General features: G+C 40.3%; 1 protein-coding gene across 1 annotated transcript in view; it reads left to right on the top strand.

The window, feature by feature from the left end:
- ap1m3 (adaptor related protein complex 1 subunit mu 3) overlaps positions 1-21,590 on the top strand; it is a 28,059-nt gene extending 6,469 nt beyond the window's left edge. Inside the window, exons 5-12 of the mRNA XM_062997087.1 lie at positions 1,826-1,973; positions 7,388-7,514; positions 12,836-12,978; positions 13,099-13,170; positions 15,575-15,733; positions 17,716-17,841; positions 18,729-18,804; positions 21,084-21,590. Of these exons, the coding sequence (XP_062853157.1) occupies positions 1,826-1,973; positions 7,388-7,514; positions 12,836-12,978; positions 13,099-13,170; positions 15,575-15,733; positions 17,716-17,841; positions 18,729-18,804; positions 21,084-21,106 (874 nt within the window). The 3' untranslated portion in view covers positions 21,107-21,590. The remainder of the gene's footprint in view (positions 1-1,825; positions 1,974-7,387; positions 7,515-12,835; positions 12,979-13,098; positions 13,171-15,574; positions 15,734-17,715; positions 17,842-18,728; positions 18,805-21,083) is intronic.
- Positions 21,591-25,941: the final 4,351 nt, after the last annotated feature.

The following is a 25,941-nucleotide window of genomic DNA, read 5'->3' as shown; positions in this document are numbered from 1 at the left end:
GGTGGCCTGGAGGATACTTTACTAAACACAAAATTAAATTGAACTGAAAGTTATAACTATCAAAAAAATAATTGGAGTTCTTTATTGTTTAGTCCAGTCTGTAATAAAGTCAGTTGTAAGTTCTGAACATTTTTGGTGCAAACACGCCAGGTACCCATCACATCTAGTAGAAGCAGCATGGTTGGCACTGCAGTCTCGACTTGCAGTCTTTAACCTCGAGAGGATAAACAGGTTTCCATCAGAACCACCTCGGGGTAAAACAACAGAAGTTAGTAGTAGTTACAATGTGAAATCGTAAAGAGTAAAATGTCAGTTGTACAGAGAGAGGCATGAGACTCCGGCACCCCTAATTATTACAGCATAATATTTATATATGTATATATTTAGGGTGGGCAGCTCCAGTCCTAGAGGCAAACACACACACTCGCAATTTTGTATCTCCAGTTAACCTGACCCACACAGACACGGGGAGAACATGCACAGATTGCTTCACCTGGGAATTGAACCCAGGACCTTGCTGTGAGGTGGCAGTGCTCCCTACATGCACTATGTATACATAGTTGAGATTTAGTTCCAAAAAAGATGAAGACTTTGAAACAGCACCTAATTACATTCTTTTTTTGCCTCCAGAAACCAGCTGTAAATCAGCCATAGCTGTGTTGTTTTTGTGCTGCTTTATTTTAGACCCTATTATAAAAAAGCAGAGGAAATAAGGAGCAATAGATTAGAGCTGTCTCTTTATTTTTACCTCAGCGTGTGCTAATGTTGCGGAAATAGTTTATAAATTGCTGACTTCATTGTGCTATCTTGATTTATTTCTACTTCTCTATGGCTTTAAATAGGAATAGGAACATGTCTAATGTACACACCATAAACTCAAACACGCAGGTGATGAGAAGGATTAAAGCAGGTTGAGTTGTTTGTGTTCCTGTGAGTCTCTCTGGGTATCCATGTTCATCCCCGGAGGCTGATCCTGCACCACACTCACACTATAGATTTGTTTACTGACGACAGCACCTGTCACCATGCTGTACTGCTTGTATTTCACAGAATTAATCCTCTCTGCTTTGGAACTTGTTAAACCACCGAGATCGATTCTATTTTCTTTTTGTTTTTATGAACCAAAGATTGCGGTGGGTCTGGTTCCACAGGCGCAGAGCAGGAATAACCTGGACGAGGTGATCATCCACCTCACGGTTACATGTCTGTGTAGACCCGCTGTGTTCATACCCTGACCCCACCTGAGTACCCGCTAAGGCACATTACATTGAAAAATGTAATAAATAAATTTGACAAAGACATTTAGCATAGAAAGTATTAAAAATATTAGAAAATGTTATGTTTGTAGCTCAAAAATAAAATCTAAAATCTTATTATACGTACAGTTTCAGCTTATATAAAAGATGGCTAGTAATATAAATCTATCAGAGACTGGCAGTAACTATAGATGTCTTTTATTTTCTTGAATGTTTGTACTACATTGAAGTCACTGCTGATCTTATGTAGCCCATTGTCCTTAACTGGCCCTCGTACCAGTACCTAAACTTGATGTACTTTTTTTTTACCTTAATTTAATCTCGGAAAAAGCACAACACCCAAATATTGAACAAGGGAGATTCTACATAAATTCTACAAAGAAACACAAGTGTGGCACAACGGCACAGCGGGGAGGGCTGTCGCCTCACAGCAAGAAGGGCCAAGGGTCGATTTGTTTTAATAGCAGGGATTTCTCTGTCATCCTGTAGAACTGATGAAGTCTGTCAAAGTAGTCAAACATTGTATTCTGTTACTGATTTGTACATGATGTTGATTATTTATGTGGCAGGTACATCACCCAGCAAGGACATAAACTGGAGGTGGGTGCACCACGCCCTCCGGCAACGGTTACCAATGCCGTGTCTTGGAGGTCAGAGGGCATTAAATACAGGAAAAATGAAGTATTCATGGACGTCATCGAATCCGTCAACCTACTTGTGAGTTGTTATCATTTATTTGCATTTATATTTAGATTGTTATTAGACCTGTTCCATTTGGGAGTGGGCAGCGTTTCTCTGGTTGGATTTCCTAGTTATTGCATTCCTGCTTCCATTCTTACTGACCAAAGTGTCTAATGTTTATCAAAGCATTTAATAGTTTAATGTTAGTTATATGGTACTACCAGTCAGTCAGGGTTTTTAGTGTCATTATAGGCTGGCAAAGTTATATACAAGATAGCTGCCACCCGTTCCATGTTGCACATAAAATTATAGAACACATTTTCAGTACACAAATAAATACTTACATTTACAAGCATCTTCGGCAGCAGTTTAAACTGATCCAACTGACTTGGATCACTGTTTATATTATTCTGTCCCTTCTTTTTAACTCTTTAACTAGGGATTATCATGCATTTTTTACTTGATGCCTATTTTCTGTGTATATAAATGTATACACACACACAATATAAATATATATAGCGGTACCTTATAACTCAACGTCCCCTAAACTCTAAATCTTTGAAACTCAACACCCTTCGTCGAGAAATTTGTACCCCAACATGTTCTGTTTATTTTTTTTTTATGTATTTATTTAATTTCAAATTAACAGTGAACTTAAGCGGTGCATTAACACATCATCAAAGTGTGCATATGAGACAACACTGCATTTGGGTGGAATAACCATTAGATTTACTCTGAAAGCTCCACATGTACAGTATGTGTTTAGCAGGATTTTCCTCACTGTTTCACTTTTATATCATATTTGTGTTATTTGTGTTTGTGTATAAGTGTCAAAAACAACCTCATTATTTTACATTAGCCTAAAATATATGCAGTTCCACAGGACCATGGAACACATTAACAGTTGAGGAGCAACTATGTTGATCACAACATTTAAAGGAAATGTTAAACTGAACAGTTTGTGCCACTGAACACTTTGTGCCACTGAACAGTCTGTGGTCGATCTCTTTGGTCTGATACTACAAAGATTAGATTATATTTGATTATAGCAACATTATAGTTGGTTTCTCTTTTTGTGCACACACACAATTGAAAGATTTTTATTGCATCTTTACTGTTTGCACTTCTCACCTCTCTATACTTCTGTTTGTGTGTCTGCTCATTGATTTATTAAGGAACGTTACTACCACACTGCAATCGCCTTGCCTTAATGACACCCCTTAACTAAATCCATTTCAGTGCATGGAATCAATTTGGAGCCTCCTCATCACTCTCCATGCCTGTAATCAGACAACCTCTTTAAAAAAGTGACTTTAATTAAATAATAGATTTACCGATGTGCAGACACTTCTGCTCAACACAGGCAAGAGATACACAAAACAATCCAAACAAATCATATATAATATTAAAATAGTAAGATCTTACCATTCAATGTGAGCATAAATACACACTCGTGTTAGTTTTTGTTTTTTGTTTTTCATTTCAATTTATTTTCATGAGACGCTTTATCCTGGTCAGGGTCGTGGCAGGTCCAGTTCCTCTGGGAAACACTGGGTACAATGTAGGTAAACCCTCGACATGCTGAGAGCACTGCTAAGATTTGAAACTGGACCATAAGCCCATTTTATGATGCCACTGCTTTCAAGACACAACCTGACTTGGTCTTTGGCCCTATTATGCGTGCTAGTAGTGCCTCAAAAGCAACTACAATTTAAAAACAATCTTACTTAAATATTAACCATGTCAAAATATTGGGAGAAAAGCAGTAAGTGGGGAAAATAAGGTTCAATTCTGGCTTTCTACACTCACTGTCCATTTTATCAGCTCCACTTACCATATAGAAGCACTGTGTAAGCAATTGTTCTACAATTACTGACTGTAGTCCATCTGTTTCTGTACATACTTTTTTTAGCCTACTTTCACCCTGTTCTTCAATGGTCAGGACCCCCACTGGACCACTACAGAGTAGGTATTATTTAAGGGGTGGATCATTCTCAGCACTGCAGTGACACTGACATGGTGGTGGTGTGTTAGTGTGTGTTGTGAGTTGGTCATTTTTTAGACCTTCATCAGTGGTCAGAGGACGCTGCCCACGGGGCGCTGTTGGCTGGATATTTTTAGTTGGTGGACTATTATCAGTCCAGCAGTGACAGTGAGGTGTTTAAAAACTCCAGCAGCGCTGCTGTGTCTGAGCCACTCATACCAGCACAACACACACTAACACACCACCACCATGTCAGTGTCACTGCAGTGCTGATAATCATCCACCACCTAAATAATACCTGCTCTGTGGGGGTCCTGACCATTGAAGAACAACATGAAAGGGGGCTAACAAAGCATGCAGAGAAACAGATGGACTACAGTCAGTAATTGTAGAACTACAAAGTGCTTCTATATGGTAAGTGGAGCTGATAAAATGGACAGTGTGTGTAGAAACAAGGAGGTGGCTTTAATGTTATGGTTGATCAGTGTATATATTTAAAAAAACAAGGTCAAGCAGCAGACATTGTGGACAACAAAGCTACAGACCAGCAGTAGGCGAAAATAACTCACTGACCAGGATTTTAAAGTCACTAAACAACCTTTGGAGGACCAAGTGACCTACAAACATGTCCAGAGCAACACAAAAATGATTTACTGAAAACATAATCAAGCTTCTGATCAATCACCTGAGCCCAGGCTCTTCTTGCTGTGAGGCGACCCATTACCCACTGTGCCATCGTGCCAAGAAAATTGGCAAAATACCTTGCAACTAATAACGGCAAGTTTATTTGTATACAGTTTGGATTCTGTAAACCTCGTTGTGGGTTTTTACTTCTTTACCTTTTCCCAGGCGAAATGCTCTGCTGCCCTTTAGGCTGACAGAGTCTCTCTGGGGTACGGCTCTGTGATTAACAGGACACCCACAATTCATTGTTTTTTATTGGAACATTACCATTCACCCATGTCGTGTCCTCTGTTTGACTTTTCTGTTCCTGATGGACTGAGTGTGTTAGATTTATTTATTTTTTTAATTCGCTTGTTGTATAGGTCAAAGAATCGTTACATTTTTGTACCTGAGCCAGTCTGTTGTCCGTATACCACAGTTTTTATGCCGGATGCCCTTTCTTGTTGCAACTGTTCTTGTTATTTTTATTGGGGCTTTGTACCAGCACAAAGAGTTCCCTGACAAATCCACCTCTAGGCTGTTTTGACAACCTCAAATGCTTCCCAAAGCGAGACATATCCAGTCATGTCTGTGTAGATGCCCGTCCGGCCAATAGCACAGCACAGTGGTCTGTTATGTTAGCCCACCTGACCTGAGTCTGTTGTATTAATGTTGTAACTGTATACATTTATATGTTATGTCACTACACCAGAGATGGGGACTCGAGTCTGTGCACTCACAGTGACTTCAGACTCGACTTCGGACTCGTTTCAGATGACTCGGACTCGACTCGCAAAACATGACTTGTGGACAGCAAAAGTCAGCAACATTAGTTACGTGTAACAATTTTATATATATATATGATCCGACATCATTCTGATCGTGTCATTTTCTGCTCTCTAATAACGCTCCGGCCGTCTCAACCGGCAACGCACGCAATGGCTAAATGTTCTAGCCAGCTTCCGGCGTAGTGATGAAGCATCGCTCCCTACTTAAAATGGTGGAATACCCTACGTAGTGCACTTCACAGTAACAGATAATGTGAATGGAACGCTCCTACAGAATTTGCGCTAATGATTTTAAGAACCGCTTTCTGAACCAATCAGATCTTCTGATTGTAATTGTTAGTAAGAAATGCTGTTATTTGCATTTATTCAGTTTGTGTCACACAGATGACGTGGTAATGAAACGCTTGATTGGCTTTCTAACGAGTTCGTGTTTTACTTCACGCCCGGGAAAAGTTTGGAGGTTTTTTTGGAGCACATCTACAAAATAACGGATTCTATTCCTAATGGGACACATGCTTATAAATTTAATAGCATCTGGAAGAACATAAGCTAAGGTAAGCAGTATTATGGATTTATTGCTGTGTTTGGGATTTTGGCCGCTGTGCTGTAATTTGCAATGAGAACAAAACGTCAGTTTAGGCTTTTAACTGGTAACTAGGAACGAAGTAAAACAGCAAAATACAGTCGCTAATCTGTTGTTGTTTTTTATCTGAATTTACAGATTATTTGTTTATTTCTACACTACATTTCCAGTATATGTTTTGTGTAGATTATATTGACTCATGACTTGACTCTGACTCTAGCCTAAAGACTCGTGACTTGACTCGGACTCTAGCCTAAAGACTCGTGACTTGACTCGGACTCCAGCCTAAAGACTCGTGACTTGACTCGGACTCTAGCCTAAAGACTCGTGACTTGACTCGGACTCCAGCCTTAAGACTCATGACTTGACTCGGACTCGTATTTTGTGACTTGTGAACATCTCTGCACTACACCATCATCGCTTTGTGATGGTTGGCTTTCTTCAGTGCACTGCCTTGTGTCACTTGTAGCAGATCAGCCCCTGATAATGCAACTAACGATCCAATTTAATGGCCGAAGCCCTGCGATGGATTGGCGCTCTCTCCAGGATATTCTTGCCTCATGCCAAGTGTTTCCCATTGGAACCAAGCCAAACGCAACCCTGACCAAGATAAAGCAGTTGATGACCTGGACACAGAATTAAACATCACCTCATTGCCCCTTATTTATAATATTTTGCATCCCCCCCAATTTTCCTCCTAATCTAGTTGTATCCAATTACCCGATTGCATTACGCTTTCTCTCTACTGATGCTGACCTCCACTCCTGTGACTAACACACAGACATGCCCCCTCCGACACGTGTGCAGTAGCCGACTTCATTATAGTCATCTGGGGCTCAGTCTCGCATATGGAGAGTCACAAAGATTTACATTTACACTTTCGGCATTTAGCAGACACTTTTTTATCCAAAGCGACTTACAGTACTGACAGTATACTGTCTAAGCAATGGAGGGTTAAGGGCCTTGATCAAGGGCCCAACAGTGAAACCTGGTAATGTTGAGGCTTGAACCAGTGACCGTTTGATTACTAGTCCTGTACCTTAAACTCTAGGCTACAGCTGCCCTCCATTACCCCATTGCCCTCCATTACAACCGATCTTCACCATCCCTCGTTTCTGTTTAGGTGCCATCAATCAGCCAGCAGGGGTCGTAATTGCATCATTTATGAGGCAACCACCCTACAAATGAGCCAATCATTGTTCGTGTAGGCGCCCAGCCTGCCGGTAGCAGAGCTGAGATTCGAACTCACAAGTTCAAGATGACAGCACTGGTGTGCTAGTGTGTTTTATTTTTGTTGGGGTAACTCTAAGATAACCACACTTTGGATAATTCATTGCACTTGTTGATGATGATGATGATGATGATGGTATTTTATCTGAAATGTACACTCAGGCTCTATTCTGTCTATTCTGTATTCCCTCGTTTTTCTCAGGTCAGTGCTACAGGCAGCGTACTGCGCAGTGAGATTCTGGGCTGCATCAAACTGAAAGCGGTTCTCTCCGGCATGCCTGAGCTGAGACTGGGCCTCAATGACAAAGTGCTTTTCGAGATCACCGGCAGTAAGTGTACATTTTACATCACTGATATTTCCTCTGACCAGGCCTGGAACAGTCGACTACCTAAGAGTGTGTGGAGAGGAACTGATTCTGAACCCGGCAGATAATTCCTTATTGATTGTGTTTGTTCTGCTGTGATGGATCTCTTCCTATCTGCTCCTGAATCACCGTGAAGGTGCCGGTCATACTAAACCTCCACATTGTGCCCCAGATTTAATGGAGAGATGGGATAGGTAGTTAATCTGTGCCTAGTACTGCAAAACCTCCCCGTTTTAAAGCCTCCATTGTTCCTTATGTGTCATGCATAACAAGTGAAGATCATTAAACTGAACCAAACAAAAATGCTTAATTGAAACCTGAGTAACAACAATTTTTTATGTGCATTTCTTTCACTAGAAATAAATAAATCTGGCCAAACTCACTGTACTGAAAACACTTGTGATGCCGCTGATCTCAGGTGACACAGATATATGAAATTATAAATTTACTTTCTAGGTGTGCAAAACGATGCCCTCTTGAGGACAGGACCCATACAATTTAAAGGGTAACATGAGAGCTGCTGAAGTAGTTTGGTAGTGCGCCTCATGAGCATTAATTCACTTTAGGTAGGAGTTCTTCTGTATATCTGTAGCTTCTCTGTCTCACACTTGCCAAACCTGCTATTTCTCTGAGGTCGTGATCCCGGGCTTGTTCCGGTCCGGTTTTCCACTGGTGTGCGATGCTAGTACACTTATCTCTTTGTGGGAACTTACCCAGTGTTGCAGTGTTTTTAGGAAGTGCTGATCACCCCAGAGACTGTGTGATTTTATCATTTCCGGAGCAGACCCTGCCTGCAAATCTATTGTTTGTGCAGCGTGTGCCAGTTGATGTGGTCGGGCATCGTCGGCCTTGGCTGGTTCTGAGGGTTCCCTACCCTTGGGCCACGTCTGTTCACTTATTTATTTGAATTTGTCCCTTTTTATATTGCTTAAATATCATGGACTTCTTAATCTTTTTTTATCAATCTAATAATAAGAATAATATTGACCTGTGTTTTATATGATTTATAAGATCATTAGATTTATATGATTATATAAATATATAGTATCTAACTTTTTCAAAAATGTGTAAATATTTATGTTTCACAATTTTATACGTTTAAAAAGCTGATTAGATTAAATGTAAATAAGTTTACTATCGTACTAAATGTATTCGTTAAGGTACTGGACTAGTCAACAGAAGGTTAATGCCCCGCCACCTCCAAGTTGCCACTGTTGGGTCCCTGAGCAAGGCCCTTAACCCTCAATTGCTCATCGTGTTCTGCTCATTGTGTAAGTCGCTTTGGATAAAAGCGTCTGCTAAATGCTGAAAATGTAAAAAAAATGTATTGTCCCAAATATTATAGAGTGTAGCACAGAGTTTACATCACCACCTGAATAATCATGTACCTGCTGCAGGCAGACGATACTAATGCTAATGCTAAAGCTAATAACAAAAAAAAACAACAACTAGCTACTCTACACAAATACTAAACAGAGACTAAACTAGGAACATAAAGGGTAAAGACAATGGAGACACGAACAAGGACTAAAACAGACAAGACTAGCAGAGCATCACCTGAGCCAGTAGTGGACTAGCACAAACTATAGACAAGCACACACCAACACAATCACCAACAAGGGAAACTGCAAATAGAGGGAACTATAGACTCTGGGAACTAATCGAGGCATAAGGAACAGTTGAGGGTGATTATCACACTGGCAAATCAGGGAAAACATTGTTATTATTATTATAAGATTGTAGGATTATAATATTTTTTATGATTATATAAATATATAGTATCTAACTTTTTATAAAAATGTGTAAATATTTATGTTTCACAATTTCATACGTTTAAAAAAGCTGTGAGAATACATTTGAATAATTCCACTATTGTACTAAATGTATTGTCCTAAATATTATAGTGTAGCACAGTGTTTACATCACCACCCGAATAATCATGTACCTGCTGCAGTCAGGTGATGATTGTACTATCAGTCTGAATGTAAATCAGCCCCTGGGGATCCATCAGGATGCAGTACAAACGGAGGTCGCTCCTCTTCTGTGACCTTTAGACAGTGTGGCTGACGACATCCAGGGTGTTCGAGCAATGAGCGATGAGCTTGGGGTCTCAGCGAGCCTTCTGTGACGCAAAGGGAGCATAGCGAGAGTCGAGCTCCGCCTCATACGGCCCTTTTATGTCCCTGTGTAAATGCCACTGATAGAAAGAGAGAATTAGATACGAGGGTATGGGTGAATGAAACAGCACTCACACACAGACGAGGAAACATTAGTGACGGACCAGTCTGTTTAACTGGTTCACCATCTTACACTCTTATTTAAACATTAAATACGTCATAGATTTTTCTGTTTACCTTCTCATAGCATCTACAATAATAACACACACACACACACACAGCATTTCCGCTTCTATGCAGTAAGACCATTTCAGGAGCTTCGCTCTTATTAAGGACGCCTCCAGGCTCGGAGTCATTAACAGTTCTTCCTACACCTGCTGCCTCTTCATTCTCGCAGGTCAAACAGCACCAGTATGTTGTGCACCTACACAGAAGCTGACGTCTGTGTTTTCCTCTGGTGTATTTAAATAGTAGATATTTTAATAATAGCTTAAATCTGATTTGCTCTGTGCAAAATTAAAAACGACATCCCATTTCAGATACAAATGGTATTAAAATACAGTGATTTTTATGTGAACAACAGCCCCTCAACTCAAACTCAAAAGCTTTATTAGCATGACAAATAAGGACATTCATATTGCCAAAGCAAGTTACTGATAAAAAATAAAAATAACAATAAGAACAAAAATCTACAGAACAGTTACAGGTGCAAAAAATAAAATAGAATAAAATAATATCATCAGTGCAAATAATTACAATAAAAAAGGTGACATTTACAATAATGAGGTAGTCATAAACGTTTGTTGTGTGCGTGCGTGTGTGTGTGTGTGTGTATGAGACATGGTCACCCACTGTCCCCCAGCTGGTGGCAGGTGTGTGTGTAGAGTGCTGCTAGTGTGCAGCTCTCTCTGTGCTCCCCCAGTAGGTGGGGCAGTTTGTCGGGGATGATGATGTTAAATTTAGGGAAGAATTGGGAGCGGATGTGGTGGTACTTGATACACTGGGTGAGGAAGTGCAGCTCCGTCTCTACTGTACTGTGAGTGCAGTGCTGGCACAGCCTCTCCTCCCGGGGCAGCCAGGACCGGGTGTGTCGCCCCGTCTCCACGGCCAGGTCGTGTGCGCTCAGTCTGTACCTCGTCAGGGTGTTTCTTAATTTAGGGTCGGATACTGTGCTCAGATAATCTGCTGCACTGTAGTGTCTGTAGTGTAGTGCCACTCTTTTAAAAAGGCTTCTCACAAGACTTTGAAGGATGTCTGTGGGAATTTGTGCCCATTTAGTCAAATATGTTTTTATAATTATTTAATTAATTACAGCAACGTTTGTTTGTTTGTTTATTAGGATTTTAACGTCATGTTTTACACTTTGGTTACATTCATGACAGGAACGGTAGTTACTCATTACACAAAATTCATCAGTTCACAAGTTTACATCAAACACAGTCATGGACAATTTTGTGGAAACCCACGCAGACATGGGGAAAACATGCAAACTCCACACAAAAGGACCCGGACCGCCCCACCTGGTGATCTAACCCAGGAGCTTCTTGCTGTGAGGCGACAGTGCTACCCACCTAGCCACCGTGCCGCCCAGTTATAACAATGTAATTATTTTTCTCACAATTTTAACAACCTATTTGCATACACCCAAAATTTGCAGATTTGGCGCCCAGGTGGCACAGCGGGATATTTCTCTAGCACACCAGCGTCGAGATCCTGAACTCCTCGGTTCGAAACTCGGCGTTGCCGCCGGTTGGCTGGGTGCCATCTGGCGGGCATAATTTGCAGTGCCTGCAGCAGATACTAATTGGCCACCGTATCTGCTAGAACAGGACAACCGGACTATGTGTAAGGACTCTGATAGGCGGAAGAGATGCCTGTGTAGAATGTCGGAAGAGGCGTGGGCAGCGACATGCTCTCCTTGGATGCAATCCCTCAGCAGCGAAAATTGATTGCGCTAAATTGGAAAAATGCATAATAAAAAAAATTATAATAATAATTATTATTTTTGGCTATGAGAGTTGAGCTAATAAATCTTAAGATCCACGTAAGATTATTAAACATGACATATTTAATAATATGTAGTCGGAGCCAAAAGTCTGAGACCACCAGTGAAAATGCTTCTGTTTTGCATTTTGCTTAAATTGAATACAAAGCTGTTCATTACAAATCATAATCAGCTTTTTTAGATTTATGGCTGTATTTTTATTTGGAATAAGTAAACATCGGCCGTGAATGTATGAATGTATGAAGATTGTGAGGTGCAAATCAAATCCACGTGCTTAAATCTGTATGAGCACCACTGTATCTGATTACATTTTATATTTGAATTTATATTTGAATAATCTGATCGCAGTCTGGCAGCATGCTGGTGCAGTCGGTAGCGCTGTCACCTCCCAGAAAGAACGACCTAGGTTTGATTTTTTGCCCGGGTGGCTAGCTCCGTTTAATCATTTGATCAGCTCCACTTACCATATAGGAGCACTTTGTAGTTCTACAATTACTGACTGTAGTCCATCTGTTTCTCTGCATGCTTTGTTAGCCCCCTTTCATGCTGTTCTTCAATGGTCAGGACCCCCACAGGACCACCACAGAGCAGGTATTATTTAGGTGGTGGATCAGACACAGCAGCGCTGATGGAGTTTTTAAACACCTCACTGTCAATGCTGGACTGAGAATAGTCCACCAACCAAAAATATCCAGCCAACAGCGCCCTGTGGGCAGCGTCCTGTGATTACTGATGAAGGTCTAGAAGATGACCGACTCAAACAGCAGCAATAGATGAGCGACCGTCTCTGACTTTATATCTACAAGGTGGACCAACTAGGTAGGAGTGTCTAATAGAGTGGACAGTGAATGTACACGGTATTTAAAAACTCCAGCAGCGCTGCTGTGTCTGATCCCCTCATACCAGCACAACACACACTAACACACCACCGCCGTGTCAGTGTCACTGCAGTGCTGAGAATGATCCACCACCTAAATAATACCTGCTCTGTGGTGGTCCTGTGGGGGTCCTGACCATTGAAGAACAGCATGAAAGTGGGCTAACAAAGCATGCAGAGAAACTGGAAAATGGACGTTGAGTGTAGAAACAAGGAGGTGGTTTTAATCTTATGGCTGATCAGTGTATGTTACAATATATTAACATTTTTGTATGTTAATCCACAGGAGAGAAGAGTAAATCTGTGGAGTTGGAGGATGTAAAGTTTCATCAGTGTGTGCGTCTCTCTCGTTTTGAGAACGACCGAACCATCTCCTTCATCCCCCCTGATGGGGACAGTGAACTCATGTCCTACCGACTGAACACTGCAGTGAGTATCAACATTACACACTTCACTTATTCAGCTTAGATCACTCGTTTTGTTTTAAGTTGTACCACTGAGGTTACATGCGTGGTAAATTAATTAATTTGTTCACTGTGTACACAACAGGTCAAGCCTTTAATCTGGATTGAAAGCACGATCGAGAAGTTCTCTCACAGTCGAGTGGAGATTAAAGTGAAGGTAACTATGCACTTACAAATGAAGAAGCCCTTAAGGTTCTACAGGTCAAAGGCTTGAACACATCTTGCTATAGAGGTTTTTTTTTTAATAATACCACATACATTGTAAAATTATGCAGTGACGCAACAGCGTTTAACCTCTCAAAGCTATTTTAATCATCTTTGCCTTAATAACAACTTTCAAGCAACTCTTTCAATCAGCTTCATAAGTTCATTACTTGAGGTGCTTGTTGAAAACGCCCCACATTGTCTGAGGTCACTTTTATTTTTTGTACCTCGATGTAGTTGTATTTAATTACCCAGGGAGGACAGTAACTAAAACTCACCCCCTTTGACACGGGTGCAGTAGCCAACCGCTTCATCTACATGAGGCGTGTTTTTATGGAGATCCGTATCAGCACAGATTCCCACACTGATCTCCATTACCCCGCATATTTAGAGCTGAGATTTGAACTTGCTGGCATGTTTTACCATTCATTGCACCACCCAGAAGCACTTTTCGGCTGTTTTTCCTTCACTCAGTCAAAAGAAATGAAATTCTTTTTTTCATAATTTGTTTCTAAACTTTTAACTGGTAGTGTATATATGGCTCGTACACAATTTACACAAATTACATACTTCTTCTAATAGGTTGGCTGGTTGTACCTTTCAAGACATAAGCACATATTGAATACCTTAATTATATATATATATATATATATTAGGGCTGTCGAAGTTAACGCGATAATAACGCATTAACGCAATCTCAATTTAACGAGATTAAAAAAAATAGTGCCGTTAACGCACTAATTACATTACGAGATTTTTTCACTTCTAAAACTAAAGCAATTCATTTTTCACCCACGGGAGACAGATTGAATTATTCTCACTGACCACGCTCACACGCACGTTTAATGTTATTTAGTTCCGTTTGACAAAAAAAACCCTTAAAAATAGAGCTAACAGCGAAGATAACCGGTTACAAAAGCAGCGACCGCTGTTTGTGTTCAATTCTCTGTTCACAGTGTCGATACAAGTGATTCAAGAATCGATTCATTGTAAGCGCAGCGTAAGTTTCTTTTCTCAGTCATCTCTCCGTGTTTACTGTTATAATGAATGATGCGGTTGTAAATAAACACCAAATACTACAGAACATTGTGTGTGACTCGCTTACCTTATAAAGCTCAGGCTTAATTATACTGGTTATTACCACAGAGCGGGAGCCGACTCAGAGTCGTTTACGATTTACCGAGGTGAACCACGAACGTGCTGATAGAATCGGCTCAGATGGGATCGGACTGTATTATCTTTTTAAAGTAAATATTTCAATCAGCAGAATCGCATCGCATGTATGATGTGCACAACGTTAATTACGTGCGTTTATTAATGAACGTTTACGTTAGCTTGTCAGAAGCTTTCTCAATGATGTCTGTGCGGTGTTTTTTTTTTTACAATTAGTGATGGCAAGCAACTGTTCCACTGCACTATTTTACACTAAAAACTAAACTATTCCATAATGCTCCAGATTGCATCATTCTAAATAGGTATCAGTATCGGCGAGTACAAAAATACATGTACTCGTACTCGGTTGGGAAAAAATGGTATCGATGCATCCCTAGTGAAAACACACTCACTTCGTGTAGAAACGTCCATCAAACCATCGTCACGATACAACCACAGAAAAGTCTGTTACAATAACTGCGCATCTGACATATATACGAAGTCAAGGGTCTCTGCTAGATAGTATTACTGCCTAATATGTGAGTGAATAAAACTCCCTGACAGTTTTCTCTTGTCCCAGCAGTTTTTAACATAAGTACATTTAGCATAAAATGTGTTCACCATTTTAATTGTAACATTTCACTTAAAATCCTTGTTTTCTATAACATTTACACAGATTTTTTTTTAATGTGATTAATCGCGATTAACTATGTAAAATTCTGAGATTAATCGCGATTAAAATTTTTAATCGTTTGACAGCCCTAATATATATATATATATATATATATATATATATATATATATATATATATATAATATGTATAAATATGTATTTTAGCTATTAAAACTAAATATAAATATATAAAAGAAAACCCTTCTTTGAGATTTTTGATTTCATGACCTGTTACAGTTGTTCTTAATCAACCGTCCTTGGTGGTATAATAGAACGCTTATGGTATCTAAGACAGAATCAAGATAACATAGGGTACTGTAGGGCAGTGGTAGCTCAGTTGTGGTACTAGACTAGATGGTCTGATGGTTCAAACCCCACCACCGCCAAGTTGCCACTTATAAGCCCCTGAGCAAGATGATAGCCCTCAATGCTGGCATTGCATGCATTGTAAGTTGCTCTGGGTAAATGTAAAATATCATGACTAAATATCATGTTCCAAGTTAGTCTGAGTTTGTTGCGCTCTCTCCTCCAGGCCCGCAGTCAGTTCAAGAGCCGTTCTACTGCCAACAATGTGGTCATCATGGTGCCTGTGCCCAGTGACGCTGACTCGCCTAAATTTAAGACCAGCACCGGGCATGCCAAGTGGGTACCTGAGAAGAGTGCGGTGGAGTGGACCATTAAATCCTTCCCAGTGAGTGACTCATTTACACCACCTTTGCCGTCATGTTCTGTTCAGCACGTAGTTTAGCATGTACTCTTCAATCAGTCCATCATACAAGATGTACTATAGTAAATTCAGTATGGCTAATTGTCACATTTATCAGTACCATATTAAACAGAGTCAATAAAAATAACATTAACATTTAAATATACTTGTAAGAGGGCATGTACTGTAATTAAGAATTTTAGGTACATCTTACTGGTACATACAATGATTATATAAGCAAAACTACCACACAGATGAACTTTGAGGGTAAACACATTTTCTTAGTCAAAATGGATCCCGAAAGCCACTGACCCCTACTGACCAGATGTACATTTTTAACATGAACATTGATGGTGTGGCTTGTTTACGTAATCATGTCATTCTGCCTTGCCAAATGTGGCCAGCAGATGGAGCATGGAGGCGCAGATTTTTCACTTTTCAGTTTCAAAATATCAGTAAACGGACATTTACTTGTGCCATGTTGAGCGTGTATCTTATTCAGGTGGACTTATTTCTATTTATCACAGTTTAATTTGACAGATTTGCCAGCTCCTCTGTTGGCAGTCTGCTTTTCTCTTGAAACCGTGATGCCAGGTTCGGTCCGGTCCATTTTTCTGCTGGTGAAAGAGGCCAGCACAGTTTTATCTATTTCTGGGAACTTCAATTTGTTTCAACTATTTCGTCACAAAAAATACAGGTAGTTTTAACCTGAATCTGATTGAAGTGTAAAAATAGCTTCGCTCTAATGATTTGTGAAATCAAAGTTTTGCTGATTCTAATCATTTGGAGTGTAAGTGGAGTAAAGGTGAGCGTAGGATGAAAATGCAGGTCTGATTTGAGTCTGATACTAAAAAGCTGATGATTTATGATGAGGTGCAAGATGTTGAGCATAAACTTGCTAGTTGGTGCCACAGCATGTAGGGTCTTTTATTAAAATGTCAAAAAAGCTTGTACAAACAAAAGGGCTGTGTGAGAATATTGTAGAATAGTAACACACATCACTGATAGCACCATTATTATCTACTATTGCCTTTTTTGAAATGTGTAATTCTTAACAGTAGAGAAAAAGGGTTGATTGCGTCTCACTACAGATAGAGTGAGGTAAATCCACACATATCTGGTAAAGAAGAAATAAGAATCCATACGCAAATATTCAGTCCAAGGTGGAATAATATTGTGGCAAAAAAACACTAATGGAAATTGAATTGAAAGGAAAGTGTCCCATTAATAAAAACTAACAAAGGAACAGTGATACAAAATGTAATAACTGCAACCCGCTATAGAAATAGTGGATGGGAAAGGGCTAGTGTGAAAATTAAAACTGGATATCGCTTAATGACAGGCTCAATCAAGTTCTCAAACTGGAGGACAGTAAAGGAACTCTCTTTACTCCCGGTTCTGGCCCTGATTGGGTGAGCACCCTGACCACGCTACTCATGCATGTAATGTGTCTGCTTTGTATTTACGGGCATACACCCCTCCAAGAAACTAATATGTCACGCCACAACTGGAGTATTCTGCTATACCAGGCCCACACCCACCAAGAAACTGTGGCGAGTTTCCCAAAACAACACAACGCTGACCATCCGAGTCAGCAGAAAACTGGAGCGCACAGAGCGATTCGGCATCACGAGTTTTAGATAAATAGGTGTGCCTGCCAACGCGCTGGCAAAAAAGAGAGGAACATGCTGTGGTATTTATAGAAAACACTTCCAGCTGGAGCGCTTCAGCAGTCATGATTCACAGGTGATAGAAAGAGAAAGACAGATCATAAACTGTGACTCAGTGCCCCCTCTGCCGGCCAAACTAGGACGTACAACAGGGCACGACTTTTAACATGGGTAATCTGCCCACAGTGAATCTCATTCGGCTACCACTAGGGTACAAGTTAGTTTGTGCTGAGGCATTACTGTGTGTGTGTGTGTGTGTGTGTGTGTGTGTGTGTGTGTGTGTGTGTATGTCTACAGGGTGGAAAGGAGTTCATCATGAGAGCTCATTTCGGACTGCCCAGTGTGGAGAGTGATGAGCTAGAAGGCAAGAGGCCGATCACAGTGAAGTTTGAGATTCCTTATTTCACAGTGTCTGGCATTCAGGTGAGTCTGGTGTTTTAATGGCCTCATTAGTTTTACTGGTACTCTCTTCATCAATGTGCTCCAAACAGCCTGGGGAGGGCAGGGCTTTGTTTACAAAGCACATTTTATAACTGCTTAATACAGGGGTCATTATGCATGTGTGAAATTAAAATGAGGTAATAATGAAATAAGGCATAAAATGCACAAAGACGAGTAATTACACAATAAAATAAGATGCATAATAGTAAGTGATAGCTCAGTGGTTAAGGTACTGGACTAGTAAACAGAAGGTTGCCGGTTCAAGCCCCGCCACCACCAAGTTGCCACTGTTGGGTCCTTGAGCAAGGCCCTTAACCCTCAATTGCTCATTGTGTAAGTCGCTTTGGATAAAAGCATCTGCTAAATGCTGAAAATGTAAATGTAAATAGTAACATATAATATAAGTCTTTTATTTGTTCATTGTCAGTTTACCACCGCTTCATCCTGCTCGAGGTAGCAATGGGTACAATTCACTAGGCAATAGGTAGAAAACTCCCTGGACAGGTCACCAGTCCATCAAAAGGCAAACACACACACACACACATATTCACAGTTGGGGCAATTTCAGTATTTCCAGTTATCCAGTTAGAATTGGATGTCCAGCAGCTCAGAGTCAGTTGTCCACACTTTGTGGCCAGTTAGTGTCTATAGTAATACTGTCTACACTTCACATGGACACATATTCCATGCACAAGTGAACTAACCTTATTAAACTAACTAAGGCTAAAGCTTTCATGTTTTATTGTGATAGCAGAGTGAAAGTTGGCCAACTTTGCCACACATGAGTTTTTGATGAATTGGCACCACTGGTTTGTAAATATTTCAGATTTAATTATGTTCTTGTGACTGGCATGTTTTTATGTGTTCAGGTCCGGTACCTAAAAATAATTGAAAAGAGTGGCTACCAAGCGTTACCCTGGGTGCGATATATTACACAAAGTGGAGGTAAGCCAGACACACACACACACACTTTGAGAAAAAGCCACCTTTATACTTAAATCCTGTGTAACTTTGCACCTGTAACCTGTGGGTTAGATTTACTGGTGATTTTACAAAGTAGTTTACTGGGTTTCACTACATATTGCACATAAAATATGGTTGAATTAACATCTAGCTTTACTTATTATTCCTGTTGTATGTTAATTATATCACACTACATACTCATTACCAGGCCACCATTTGCTTTTTAAATTTATAAGTAATAGAAATGTGACAGTGTTCTTGTTTTGGGTTAGTTTCACAAGTTTATCAGATATTACCAGAGTAGCCGTTAAGGTCAGAAGAACCACCAGTGTTGGGCTTCTGAGCAAGGCCTTTAACCCACAACTATTAAAATTAGATCACAATAATAAAACATCTGCTAAATGCTTTTTTTGTTTAGGAGGAATAATGAGCTTTTAGAGCTTTTTATTTTCTTTAAATCTAGCTGTAGAATTAATTACAGGTAAAACATGACTTGCTTGGTCTTTGTGTGTCTATTTTCTGAGATTTAAAAACAGTGTGCTATCGTCCTCCCCAATCAAAACCCAGACATGTTTAAAAAAATACATTTTGTATGACTTTAAATAATTATGTGCATTGGACGTAATAATAATAAAGCCCAGCCTGTACAGGTACAGATGTCTCGATGTTATTGAACCCTTTAATGATCTGCTTAACCATATGGTTGAGCTTACTTTGAGTCTAAATACTTGGATAAAAATAAGATGTATTTAAAAAATCTTGTTTGGACCATATCTACTCCTTGGTTGACGTGTGTTAAACTCAAAATATTGGTAGATGGTTTTAAGAAAACAGCCTTTCTAACCTAGATGTCAACTTAAGATACATGTCCAATCCAAATTGTTAAAAATCAAAATCATCCAAACATCTAAACTCTGTCTTATTTCTGTAAAAGTCTGACTGTTAAATCTCTTTGTTTATTTATTTATTTAGCATTATTTGTTTTACCCAATATGGGATTAGCTACTGTTAATGCATTTAAATTCAGTTTAAACTTATTTGTATAGAGCTTAACAGAACTTAACAGATTCCACAGATTCTGAGTTTTAAACACCCCTGATGAGCAAGCCAAGGGTAAAAGTGACACTCAGGTACTCATCCTCCATGGGTGGCCTGGAGGATAATTTAAATGAATTCAAATTAGATAATTTAATTAGAATTAAATCAGAAAGTAATTAGAGTTCATCATCAGTAAGTTTCTGGACATTGTGAGTGCGGTCACTGTGGTGTCCCATTACCAGCAGTCCAGCAGAAACAGCATTGTAGCATGGCAGTCTCAAACCTACAGGTTTCAGCCTTATGAGTGTGAAAAGAACCACTTTATGGTTAAAATGGATGCTATTAAAATATATGATATGTACTGAATCATAAATAATAAGCTATCAGTTGTGCAGAGTATAGCAAAGTAAGACTCCAGCACCCCTAAATATTATAGTGTGAATTAAAAGGGAGACCCAGAAGGTACCACAACTGTCTGACTTGTACCAGATCTCTTAGTGTAGTCCGGATTTTAACTCTGATGTGCTTTAAGAGTTGATATAGTTAGCCCAGGTGGCACAGCGGGATATTCGGTCGGCTGGGCACCCCCTAGCAGGCACAATTGGCAGTGGCTGCAGTAGACAAAATTGGCCACCAGTCTGCTGGGTGGGAAAGACCAGACTAATAAGTGGGTGGGGTCTTCAAACGCTGTGCAAGGACCCTGGTTTGTAGCTTGAGGTGCCTGTATTTAAGTGGAGCATGGAGATTGGTGCATGGCTCTCTGTGCGTGATATCCGTCGAAGGGGCTTGGAGCCCCGAACGCAAATGGGATGCCCAGCAGCGGAAGACTAATTGGCTATGCTAAATCAGGGAGAAAAAGGAAGACAGTGCATAAATAAAATAGAATAAAGAGTTGATAAAGTTTTACACGTCTATGCAGTAAATCACTGGTAAATGTGTAAAAGTGGAGTGCATGAATATTGGGTGCATTTGAGACGCCCATTCTGTCTTTTTTTTTTATCAGCCACACACACCTTCCTTTCATAGTTAAGAGCAGACTATCAGTTTTCCGTTCGCATCAGTGACTCCAGGGAACAGAGACTACTTCTTTAGCTCTGTTCATTTATTCATTACAAAGTCAAACCGAAGTTCCACTGCAGAGATTTCCTTACCCACTGCTTTTAAACCCTTGATATAATTATTTCCTACAGTATTGTTGATTTATATATGATTGTATTTGACAGATTATCAGCTACGGACGGCCTAAGAGGGATTTATCACAGCGATTCCTGTTTGCACAGAAAGTTCTGACCTTCTGATTGCTCTTTCTGCTCCGAGACAGAGAGACAAAGACACGGGCAGAAGCGGCGGGACTCAGACAGTGCCGTGCTGTTCTTAAACCCCAGCTGATCGGTTACAGTTGTGAGTGTACATGCGAGAGAGAGTGTGTGTGTGTGTGTGTGTGTGTATGTGTGTGTGTGTGTGTGTGTGTGTATTAATTAGGATTATGGATGCATGTGAGTAAAAATCTTTGTAAACGCAATAACTCATCATACAATACATTTATTTACAATATTGATACTAAACAGAATGGTACTGTACTGTAAACTGAACTGAAATTAATTATGTTTACTGACTATATTTACTTTACTTACTGTGTGTTTGTTTTTACATTTATATTAAAGCTGCATGTTTAAATAGTTTAAATTAAAGTCTAGTTAGTTACCTAAAAATTCTATATATACACAGATCAGCCATAACATTAAAACCACCTCCTTGTTTCTACACTCACTGTCCATTTTATCAGCTCCACTTACCATATAGAAGCACTTTGTAGTTCTACAATTACTGACTGTAGTCCATCTGTTTCTCTCCATGCTTTGTTAGCCCCCTTTCATGCTGTTCTTCAATGGTCAGGACCCCCACGGGACCACCACAGAGCAGGTATTATTTAGGTGGTGGGTCATTCTCAGCACTGCAGTGACACTGACATGGTGGTGGTGTGTTAGTGTGTGTTGTGCTGGTATGAGTGGATCAGACACAGCAGCTCTGATGGAGTTTTTATATACCTGGTCCACTCACTGTCCACTCTATTAGACACTCCTACCTAGTTGGTCCACCTTGTAGATAAAGTCAGAGACGATCGCTCATCTATTGCTGCTGTTTGAGTCGGTCATCTTCTAGACCTTCATCAGTGGTCACAGGACACTGCCCACGGGGCGCTGTTGGCTGGATATTTTTGGTTGGTGGACTATTCTCAGTCCAGCATTGACAGTGAGGTGTTTAAAAACTCCAGCAGCGCTGCTGTGTCTTATCCACTCATATCAGCACAACACACACTAACACACCATCACCATGTCAGTGTCACTGCAGTGCTGAGAATGATCCACCACCTAAATAATAACTGCTCTGTGGGGGTCCTGACCATTGAAGAACAGCATGAAAGGGGGCTAACAAAGCATGCAGAGAAACAGATGGACTACAGTCAGTAATTGTAGAACTACAAAGTGCTTCTATAGAGTAAGTGAAGCTGATAAAATGGACAGTGAGTGTAGAAACAAGGAGGTGGTTTTAATGTTATGGCCGATCGGTGTATATCGTGCTACCAATATGATAGGTGCACCTACCATGTACATGGGTCAGTTTTATGATTAATGTGTCTTTTTGTATCTTTCTTCTTTATAGAATGATTAATAATTTAATAAAAACACATGTCAAATTCTACAATGGATTCCTTTTTAACACATTCAATTCATCAAAATCAAGTTCAGTTTATGCACTTTGGAGCTTGTGCCTGTATGGGTAGGGTGGCTCGATGATATAAGAGGGGAACCAGGTCATTTTTCCGATTCAGATCCCATTGAAAATTTGTGGTGGGTTTAACCTTTTCCTCTCTTACAACCTGCCCCGCCGGCCCGGACCAAAATGTCTTGGCAATCTTTTTGCCAGCACAGCTGACCAGTGGGGGGATTATCCGTGGGCAATTGGTGCTGGTCCATACCGATCGATAATGCACATAACATCTATGGAACCTCCTCCTTGTAGGTTTTTATTTAGGTTGGGAATTCTGTGGGTGGCATAAAATCTGTATTGGATGGATAAAGGATGCTTGTAGTTTTGTGGAATAGAAGCCAAATTCCTCAGCAAATTGAAACACCAATAATTCTTATCATACACATGATAAATGAGCTGTAATGTCCATCCAGAACTACTATTTTTTATCTTTTTGACTTTCATTTATGCTGATTATGCATTTTGTGTACATTTAAAGTGGATCTACACACCTACAATATATTAAACTTATCTCTCGGGCGGCACGGTGGCTCAGTGGGCCTTACAGCAAGAAGGTCCTGGGTTCGATCCCCAGGCGGGGCGGTCCGGGTTCTTTCTGTGTGGAGTTTGCATGTTCTCGCCGTGTTTCCTCTCACAGTCCAAAAACATGCAGTTAAGTTAATTGGAGACACTGAATTGCCCTATAGGTGAATGTGTGTGTGTGTGTGTGATTGTCTGCCCTGCGATGGACTGGTGCCCCGTCCAGGGTGTTACTGTGTGCCTTGCGCCCATTGAAAAGCTTGGATAGGCTCCAGCACCCCACCACCACCGTGACCATAATTGGATAAGCGGTTAAGACAGTGAGTGAGAGTGAGTGTTTCTCTCACTGTAAGTGTTCAAAAATTGATATTTATCGGCCAGATGTTTGCTGGATCTTCTCGACATGTTCATTCAATCTTACGCTGGTTTCTTTAGAGGGCTGACGTCTAAGAGAAGCACAAGAAGCATTTCTAAGATTCTTTAAAAGAAAATATATTTTAAATTTGTGTTACATTTAAGGTGGTGCAGCTGGTAGAGAACTTGCGCTCCATCCACCTTCCAAAAACTGTGGCAGGTAAACACACTACTCTGACTGGGTCAGTGGGTGAGTGTTTTTTGCCATTTAAATTAGTGCCCGGTCCAGGGTGTATTCCTTCATACCGAGGGTTTTCGGATTACACCAGATCTATTGTGACCAAGACCAAACTAACTTCAGTTATCTTTCACCTTACAGAAACATGCAGAAAGTGTGTTGGCTGCTCTAAATCACCCTAGGTTTGATTAATGCCTAGTTCACACTACACAATTTTTGCCCTGATTTTCACTTGCCGACTGGTCGTTGCTAGATGTGGCAGCTCGGAAGCAATTCGGCGGGTCTCTCAAGATTCAAAACTCGGCTTTCAATCGCTGTGTATCCAAGCAGCTGAAGAAAAATATCTAGCATGTTAAATATCTGGACTAGTCGCAGACTCAAAATCGTGTAGTGTGAAATGTGTTGCGATCAGGTTGCGATTGCTATGCCGAACTACAGCCAATGAAAACGCCAGATAAGGGGTGAGGGGAAACCCGAGAGAGGAGTGTAAAAACTTGGGACAGGGACGTAATATAGTTTCTATCAGAATACATCAGCACACACACAAGCTTTACAGTATTTGTGATCCTATTGTCCACGCCAGACCATAATACTCACGTTTCATTGCAAACAATATTTATTTATTTATTAAACTCCTCGTCACTTCTCGCATGTGTTTTCGTGACAAGACTCGTCTTCGATTCCTCCTGATGGTAGATGGGGTAGTGCAGGGGTGTCAAACTCATTTTCACCGAGGGCCACATCAGCATTGTGGTGGGCTGATTGTAACGTATCCTGCTGTGATTGCAGTCGCCTTTTAAGTCTTGGACAATTTGTTGTTTTTCTTGGAGGCTAAATTCTGTTTGGTGTCAAAATGCCAAATTTATACTGTATATTTATAATCTATGTCTGCATGTATATTGTACTCCTTTACCACAGACACAGCCTTAGAACACAAGAGACGAACCGGTTTCTCTTCTTTTAGCACAAACTTGTTTTCACTTTCCTATCTTTTATTAAATTTCCTCCTTCTGCTTCATTTTTCTCTTCTTGTACATTATTTGGGATTATTTGTAAATATTTCTCAACATCACTTGTTGGAAAACCGCCTCAGTTAACCGCTGATGTGGAAACACTGCCATCTAGTGGTGGGATGCGGTCGCTTTGCGGATCACATTGTGGGAGATGCAGTTTACGATTTTACAGTGTATTTTAAGACAATCGAGTCTTTTAAGCTCTCGCGGGCTTAAAAGCAAAAGACATGGCGGGCCGGATTTGGCCCGCGGGCCTTGAGTTTGACACATGTGGTGTAGTGTGTGACCCCCTATTGCCAATCAGTTGTGTAGTGTGAAATATACAACTTAAAAGACTCCCGATTACAAGAGATCCAGTTGTGTAGTGTGAACTGTACAGCCATCTGACGACTTGGAAAGTCATGTAGTGTGAACTTGGCATTGATCCCTTGTGATAGATTAGCACCATTGTGTATATCTGCCCTGCTCAGGGTTTCCAGGTGGCACCAGACCCACAGAATTTGCTTTATGTTTTGGATTTGAGAAAAACAAACCCACACTTTAATGTGAACTTTGCATTTAGCTCCTTCTGTTGAGTTAAACTTTTACACAAAATAACACCATGTGCACAAAGTGAATCATTAATAAGGCTGTGCACTGTTGGGTGGTGGCGTAACACTATATTTACCCCACTAGCCCTGTGTCCTGGTGTATCATGTTTGCGTTTGAAGGCTTTCCTTTCACTTTTGTGTGCATGTGTTTTCCTCAGGAGGCAAAAACAGACACTGACTGTTCAAAAATGCTGATTTGTCAGATGCTATAAAAGCAGGAATTTGTCTTCAGGAACGCACTGGTTTAACAGCTTAAGGTTTATAAGGTTTTTGCAAAGTTACATAACCACAGACTATGTTTTTAACCAAGTTACTACAGCACTGAGAGTCAAAGTCTCTATATTATACAATCTCTTCTGTTTGAACAGTCTTATGATTGAGCATGTTCTCTCCACCCCCGTCACCTACATTTTATTGCAAGGCTGTATGGGAACAGTTGTAATTCTGTGTATTTGCCAGGCGTTGCATAACTTGTTCTATCAGCGAGACTGCAGGGTGTGTGGATGTTGTTTGGCACATCTGCAGAGGCAGCAGAATATAAAATCCTCCACTGAATACATCACGTTGTACTATATTACTATTCGCCACCTTTTAA

The sequence above is a fragment of the Trichomycterus rosablanca genome, chromosome 6 (genome assembly GCF_030014385.1).
Source record: "Trichomycterus rosablanca isolate fTriRos1 chromosome 6, fTriRos1.hap1, whole genome shotgun sequence".
NCBI lineage: Eukaryota > Metazoa > Chordata > Actinopteri > Siluriformes > Trichomycteridae > Trichomycterus > Trichomycterus rosablanca.
This window is presented reverse-complemented; position numbering and strand designations above follow the sequence as displayed.